Source organism: Rattus norvegicus, chromosome 3 (assembly GCF_021556685.1).
Source record: "Rattus norvegicus strain SHRSP/BbbUtx chromosome 3, alternate assembly SHRSP_T2T, whole genome shotgun sequence".
NCBI classification, from domain to species: Eukaryota; Metazoa; Chordata; class Mammalia; order Rodentia; family Muridae; genus Rattus; species Rattus norvegicus.
Window position 1 is genome coordinate 72,775,870 of NC_141536.1, and position 8,357 is coordinate 72,784,226.

Consider the following 8,357-nt stretch of genomic DNA (forward strand, 5'->3'; position numbering starts at 1 on the left):
CACTCAAACATTTTCCTTTCTGAAACACAGAATTAACTATATATTCAATAATTTCTTTATTTAAGAGAAAGTACATATTCAATTTTAGAGTTAATTTTTAATTTTAACTCATAGCCTGTCACTATTTCCTTAGATGTTAGTGTCAGTTTCTACCAAAGACATACAGTCATTTTGATGACACCCTTTCAAGAAACATGACTATCATGTTCAGTGTTCTCTATACATATCATTTGTAGGACATAAAAAATGAAATAAAAATATGATATAAAGATACTCCATTGTGTTTTAATAATGTAATTAAATAGCAAACATCTACTACCAATGACAATTTCTGGGAAGTTTTTCGTCAGATTTCTGTTATAGATATAACAAAACTAGACATGTTTCTACATTTCTACATTAGGTACTATCATTCTTTGAAAATATATGGTCTACAATATATCTAGCTATGCTGTATAGTATATTATGTTGTCCAGCATCATAATTATTATTATTATGACTATTATTACTGATTTGAAATAAATATTGTACACCAAAATATTTTGCATTTCCTCCAAGTAAAAAGCATCATTGTTTTCATCTTCTGAGTTGAGTTTACCTATCTGTACATCATAACAATTTAAGAATTACTACAAATATATACCACAGAAGTGAGAAATAGCCATTGCTTTAATTTTCTTATTGTAGTGAGCATACTTTAAGATGGTTCAGTGAAGTAGGACCATTGTGCCTAATAATTTCTGGAAAGCATCCTTCACATCCTTGTTTCTCAGACTGTAGATCAGTGGGTTCAGCATGGGGTTGACAACAGTGTAAAAGACAGAGGCCACTTTGACGACTTGTCTAGAGTTTTTGGAGTTAGGTACACAATACAGGGAAAGTATGGTTCCATGAAAAATGGTGATGGCAGTCAGGTGGGAGGCACAGGTAGAGAAGGCTTTGCGACGTCCACTAGCAGATTTGATTTTTAACACAGTCACAAAAATGAACACGTAAGAAGTGAGAATGATCAGTAGGGTACTCACTTCATTAAAGGTTGCAAAACAAAAGAGTAGCAGGCTGGGGATGTGTATATCAGAACTAGAGACAGCAATGAGGGCAGTATATTCACAGAAGAAGTGGTTGATCACATTAAACCTTGAAAACTTTAGCTGCAGAGCATAGCAGAGGAGAATCAAGGTGGCCAATGTGCTCCAGATATATGATCCAGTCACAAGCAGGATGCACAGCCTCTGTGACATGGCCACAGTATACAGCAAGGGATTACAGATGGCCACAAAACGGTCATAGGCCATAACTGCTAACAAGTAGGACTCAGCCACCACAGCCACACAGGACAGGAAGTACTGCAGCATGCAGCTGAAATAGAGTATAGTTTTATCAGCCAGGATCAAGTTCTCAAGCAGCTTGGGTGTGATGATTGTTGAGTAGCAGAAGTCAACAAAGGAAAGGTGGCTAAGGAAAAAGTACATGGGAGTGTGGAACTTGGGGTTGATATTGATGAGCACTATCATCCCAAGGTTCCCCACTACAGTGATGATGTACATGAAGAGAAAGACTAGGAAGAGGGGGATCTGAAGCTCAGGGTAGTCTGTGAAGCTCAATAGGACAAAGATAATCTCCATACTCACATTTCTTTCCATTGGTACCATAATGCCTATCAGTAGAGAGTTAAGGCTGAAGACTCTCCTATTTAATACAAATTTATGTAAGAAATATCAAATATTTTTTAAAGGACAATACAACATGCCTTTCTACTTTGATTATTTGCACAAATTTAACCACTGATGTCTTTTTCTTTTTAATTTAAAAAGATAAAAGATTAGAGAATACTAAGAAAAATATGTAAACAGTGTCATTTGGCAATATATTGTTTTATAATATCAATGATGCCAAGAAACCTCAGAAGTTTAAAACTTTCTTTGTTAGTTATTGCCAAAGGCTGAGGCAAAAAGAAAATCTATGTATATACAATTCTCTTCTGAACTATATTTTCTCTGCATTAATGAATTAACATAGAAAAAAATCAAAGGGAATTTTAGTTACCATATCAGGAAAAAATACATTTTTCAAGTAGCAGGAAAATTTGAATAAACTTACTAGTTGCAGAGAGTCACCATTCTCTTGGTGCTCTGTGAATTAAGAATAGCAGGAAGTTGAGATCATTTATGTTTACCTGATATCTCTGGGGATTCCTACTCTAGAGGAAATTCAGGAAAATATTCCCTAAAGCCTTCTGAGTAGATAATTAAGAATAAATACCAAACCTTATCGTGAAGAATCATAATAATGGGACTTTCCATCAAATGAAAAAAAATACTGTATGTTAAAATTCACTCCCTATCTCTGTCAATACATGATTAAGACATCTTCTGTCACTGCAATAAAAATAACATCCAAATACTGACTCGTCTTCTGCAAAACTATACCTCTTTAGATTTTGGAAACAGTATATAGCATTTAGGAAAACAATTGAATCCTTTTTTAAAAAAGAAATCCAAAATCTTGTGGATTGTGTGTAGGACAAAAAGCAAAAGAAAACTCTCTGTCATATCCATTGTACCATGCAAGCCACTGTTTTATTTGGGCCCTTTACCTCAGAATTCATGATATTTCCTAGGAAGCATTTTGTACATTGATGTTATTAACAACACAAAGTACACCACACTACTTGTTGAATAGATTTTCAGTGTTGTCAAGTAATACAACAAAACCCTCTTAAGATATTTTATTTTTTTCTTTTATTTTTTTCCTGTTGCATTTTTTAAATTTTATTCTTTTCTTGGCTATTTTATATATTTACATTTCAAATGTTATCCCATTTTCCCAACTTTCCCATACATCACCCCTACCCTGCTTCTATGAAGAAGATCCCACTCCCACCCACTCCAAGTTGCTGTTTTTTTTTCTTATTGGATTATTTTTATTTACATGTCAAATTTTCAAATGTTATCTCCTTTCCTACTTTCCAGTCCATAATCTGCCTATCCTACCCCTCCCACTTTTTCCCATTCCCAACTAACCACTCCTTCCTGCCTCCCCACCCTGATATTCCACTACACAGGGGGTCCAGCCTAGGCAGGACCAAGGACTTCTCCACCCATTTATCTCAACAAGGTCATCCTGTGCTACTTATGCAGCAGGAGCCATGGGTCTGTCAATGTGTAATCTTTGGGTAGTGGTTTAGTCCTTGGGAGATCTGGTTGGTTGGTATTGTTTTTCTTATGGGGTTGCTTGCCTCTTCAGTTCCTTCAATCATTCTAACTCCTTCAATGTGGACCTTAACCTCAGTTCAACGGTTTGCTGCTAGCATTCGCCTCTGTATTTGTCATGCTTTGGCAGAGCCTCTCATGAGACAGCTGTATTAAGCTCCTGTCAGCATTCACTTCTTGGCATCAATTATTGGTTTTGTGTATGAATATATATATGCTGTTTACCCAGGTAGGGCAGGCCATGCCTTTAGTCTCTGCTCCATACTTTGCTGCCATATTCCCTCCTATAAATAATTTGTTCCCATTTTTAGGAAGGACTAAAGTATTCTCACCTTGGTCATATTTCTTGGACTTCATGTAGTCTGTGGATTGAATCTTGGTTAATCTGAGTTTCTGGGCTAATATCTACTTGTCAGTGAGTGCATACCATGTGTGTTTTTTGTGATTGGGTTACCTAACTCAGGATGATATTTTCCAGTGACATCCATTGGCATATGAATTTCATGAAGTCATTGTTTTTGATAGCTTAGTAGTGCTCCATTGTGTAGGTGTACCACATTGTATCCATTCCTCTGTTGGACATCAGGGTTCTTTCCATGTTCTGGCTATTATAAATAAGGCAGCTATGAACATAGTGGAGCATGTGTCCTTGGTATATGTTGGAACATCTTTCGGTTATATGACCAGGAGTAGTATAGCTGGGTCCAATTTTCTGAGGAATCTCCAGACTGATTTCCAGGGTGGTTTTATCAGCTTGCAATTCCACCAACAACGGAGTAGTGTTCCTCTTTCTCCACATCCTTGCCAGCATCTGCTGTCACTTGAGTTTTTGATCTTAGCCATTCTGAATGGTGTGAGGTGGAATCTCATGATTGTTTTGCTTTACATTTTCCCTGATGACTAAGGATGATGAACATTTCTTTAGGAACTTTTCAGCCTTTCGAAATTCTTTGTTTAGCTCTGTCACCCATTTTTTAATAGGGTTATTTGGCTCTCTGGATTATATCATCTTGAGTTCTTTTTATATTTTGGATATTAACTCTCTATCAGATGAAGGATCGGTAAAGATCTCTTCCCAATCTGTTGGTTGCTGTTTTGTACTAATGGTAATTTCCTTTGCCTTACAGAACCTTTGCAGTCTTATGAGGTCCCACTTGTCAATTTTTGAACTTAGAGCATAAGCTATTTGTGTTCTATTCAGGAAATTTTCCCCAGTGCCCATGTGTTCCAGGCTCTTCCCCACTTTTTCTTCTATTAGTTTGCGTGTATCTTGCTTGATGTGGAGGTCCTTGATCCACTCAGACTTAAGCTTTGTGCAGGGTGATAAAAATGGATCAATTTGAATTCTTCTACCTACTGACCTCCAGTTGAACCAGCACCTTTTGTTGAAAATACTATTTTTCTTCCCATGGATGGTTTTAGCTTCTTTGTCAAAGATCAAGTGACCATAAGTGGGTGGGCTCATTTCTGCGTTCTCAATTCTATTCTATTGATCTACCTGCTGTCTCTGTACTAATACATAGAGTTTTTATGACTATTGCTCTGTAAACTGCCTTAGGTTAGGGATGGTGATTTCTTCAGAGGTTCTTATATTGTTGAAAATAGTTTTGGTGAAAAACAGCCTGTGTTTTTGTTATTCCAGTCTAATTTGCAAATTTTTCTTTCTAATTCTATGAAGTATTGAGTTGGAATTTTGATGGTAGTTGTATTGAATCTGTAGATTGATTTTGGCAAAATGGCCATTTTTACTATATTAATGCTGCCAATCCATGAGCAGGAGAGAGAGATTTTTCCATCCTTTGAGATCTCTTTTAATTTCTTTCTTCAGAGACTTGAAGTACTTGTGATACAGATCTTTCATTTACTTGGTTAGAGTCACACCATTGTATTTTTTGTTATTTTTGACTCTTGTGAAGGGTGTCATTTCCCTAATTTCTTTCTTAGCTTGTTTATCCATTGAGTAGAGGAAGGCTAGTGATTTGTTTGAGTTAATTTTATATGCAGTCACTTTGTTGAAGTTGTTTATCAGGCTTAGTAGATCTCTGGTGGAACTTTTGAAGTCCTTTAAGTATACTATCTTATCATCTACAAAAGTGACATTTTGTCTTCTTCCTTTCCAAATTATATACAATTGACATCCTTTTGCTTTCAGATTGCAGAGGCTAGAAATTTGAGATCTATATTGATTAAGTAGGGAGAAAATGAGCAACTTTATTTAGTCCCTGATTTTAGTGGAGTTGCTTCAATTTTCTCCCCATTTAGTTTGATGTTGGCTAATGATTTGCTGTATATTGCTTTTACTATGTTTATGTATGTGACTTGAATTCCTGATCTTTCCAAGTCTTTTAACATTATTGGGTGTTGAATTGTGTCAAATGCTTTCTAAGCATCTAATGAGAACATCATGTGTTTTATTTTTCCTTTTTTCTTGTTTATATAGTAGGTTACTTTGATGAATTTCTGTATATAGAACCATCTATGCATCCCTGGGATAAATCATATTGACTCATGGTAGATGATCTCTTTGATGCTTTCTTGGATTTGGTTTGCATTAAATATACTGAGTATTTTTGTTTCAACATTCATAAGGGAAATTGGCCTGAAGTTCTATTTTTTGTTGGGTCTTTGTTTGGTTTAGCTATAAGCATAATTATGGCTTCATAGAAGAAATTGTGTAGTCATCCTTCTGTTTCTATTTTGTGGAATAGTTTGGACATTATTAGTCTTAGGTCTTTTATAAGGTCTGACAAAATTCTCCACTAAAGAAATCTGGTCCTATGATAGATATATATCTATATCTATATCTATCTATCTATCTATCTATCTATCTATCTATCTATCTATCTATCTATCTATATCTATATCTATATATAGGTTGTGAGACTTTTAATAATTGTTTATATTTCTTTAGGAGTCATTGGACTGTTTAGGTGGTTTATATGATCCAGATTTAACTTTGGTACCTCTTATGTGTCTAGAAAATTATCCATTTCATCCAGATTTTCCAGTTTTATTGAATGTAGGTTAGTGTAGTATGATATGATGAATTGTTTAATTTCCTCAGTTTTTGTTGTTATGTCTCCCTTTTCATTTTGATTTTATTAATTTGCATACTTTTTCCGTGTTCCCTGGTTAGTCAGGCTAAGGGTTAATGTATGTTGTTGATTTCTTCAAAGAACCAACTCCTTGTTCTGTTCACTCTTTGTATAGTTTTGTTTGTTTGTTTGTTTCTACTTGGCTGATTTATACCCTAAGTTTGATTATGTCCTGCTGTCTACTCGGGAGTATTTGCTTCTTTTTCTTCTAGAGCTTTTATGTGTACTGTCAAGCTATTAATGTATGCTCTCTTCCAGTTGTATCTTCATTTTCATAAATTCTAAAATGTCTTTAATTTATTTCTTTATTTCTTCCATGACTATGTTATCATTGAGTAGAGCATTGTTCAACTATATGTGGAATTTCTGTCATTTTGTTGTTACCGAAGACCAGCCTTAGTCTATGGTGATCACATAGGATGCATGGGATTATTTCAATCTTCTGGTATCTGTTGAGGCTCATTTTGTGACCGATTATATGCTAAGTTTGGTGAAGGTACCATGAGGTGCTGAGAAGAAGGTAGATTCTTTTGTTTTAGGACAAAATGTTCTATAGATATCTGTTAAATCCATTTGTTTCATAACTTCTGTTAGTTTCTCTATGTCTCTGGTTAATTTCTGTATCCATGATCTGTCCAATGTTGAGAGTGGGGTGTTGATGTCTCCCACTATTATTGTGTGATATGCAATGTGTGCTTTAAGCTTTAGTAAGTTTTCTGTTATGAATGTAGGTGCCCTTGCTTTTGGAGCATAGTTATTCACAATGTATGTTTACTTTGGTGGATTTTCCTTTGATGAATAAGAAGTGTCCTTCCTTATCTTTTTTGATAACTTTTGGTTGAAAGTTGATTTTATTCGATATTAGTGTGTCTGTTTCAGCTTGTTTCTTGGTATGATTTGCTTTGAAAATTGTTTTCCGGCTTTTACTCTGAGGTGGTATCTGTCCTTGTTACCTAGGTGTGTTTTCTCTATGCAACAAAATGCCAGGTCCTGTTTATGTGTGTCTTTTTATTGAGGAATTGAAGGCATTGATGTTAAAAGATATGAAGGAATATTGATTGTTTATTCTTGTTATTTTTGTTGTTAGAAGTACAATTATGTTTGTGTGACTCTCTTCTTTTGGTTACCTGGCAAGGACATTAGTTTCTTGCCTTTTCTAGGGTATAGTTTCCCTCCTAGTATTGGAGTTTTTCCTCTACTATTTTTTTGTAGGGCTTGATTTGTAAAGAGATATTTTGTAAATTTGGTTTTGTCATGGAATACCTTTTTTCTACATCTATGTTAATGTAGAGTTTTGATGGATAAAGAAACCTGGGCAGGCATTTGTGTTCTCTTGGGGTCTGTGTGACATCTTCCCATGATCTTCTGCTTTCATAGTTTCTGGTGAGAAATCTGGTGTAATTCTGATAAGTCTGGCTTTTTCCCTTACCGCTTTTAATGTTCTTTTGTTTTGTTTTGTTTTGTGCATTTGGAGTTTTGACTATTACATGATGGGAGGAATTTCTTTTCCAGTCCAATCTATTTGAAGTTCTGTAGCCTTTTTGTATGTTTATAGACATTTCTTTCATTAGTTAGGGAACTTTTCTTCTATAATTTTGTTGCAGATATTTACTGGCCCTTTAAGTAGGTAATCTTGCCTCTCTTCTATACCTATTATCCTTAGGTTTGATTTTCTCACTGTGTCCTGCATTTCCTGGATGTTTTGGGTTAGGAGTTTTTTGTCGTTTACATTTTCTTCAATGTTTGTGCTGATATTTTCTAAGGTATCTTCTGCCCCTGAGATTCTCTCTGCAGTCTCTTGTATTTTGTTGGTAATGCTTGCATCTATGACTCCTGATGTCTTTCCTATGTTTTCTATATCTAGGGTTGTCTCCCTTTGTGATTTTGTTATTGTTTCTATTTCCCCTTTTAGATCCTGGATGGTTTTATTCAATTCTTTCACCTCTTTGATTGTGTTTTCCTGTATTATTTTGGGGATTTTTGTGTTCTCCTGTATAGCTTTAAGGGAGTTATATCTTCTTTAAAGTCCTCTTTCATCATTATGATATGT

The 8,357-nt window shown here is 35.0% G+C and overlaps 1 protein-coding gene across 1 annotated transcript; it reads right to left on the minus strand.

The window, feature by feature from the left end:
* Positions 1–707: 707 nt before the first annotated feature.
* Positions 708–1,652, minus strand: Or5d14l1 (olfactory receptor family 5 subfamily D member 14 like 1). Its single transcript, NM_001409310.1, is given in 1 exon segment — positions 708–1,652. A coding segment is annotated over 1 exon segment (945 nt).
* Positions 1,653–8,357: the final 6,705 nt, after the last annotated feature.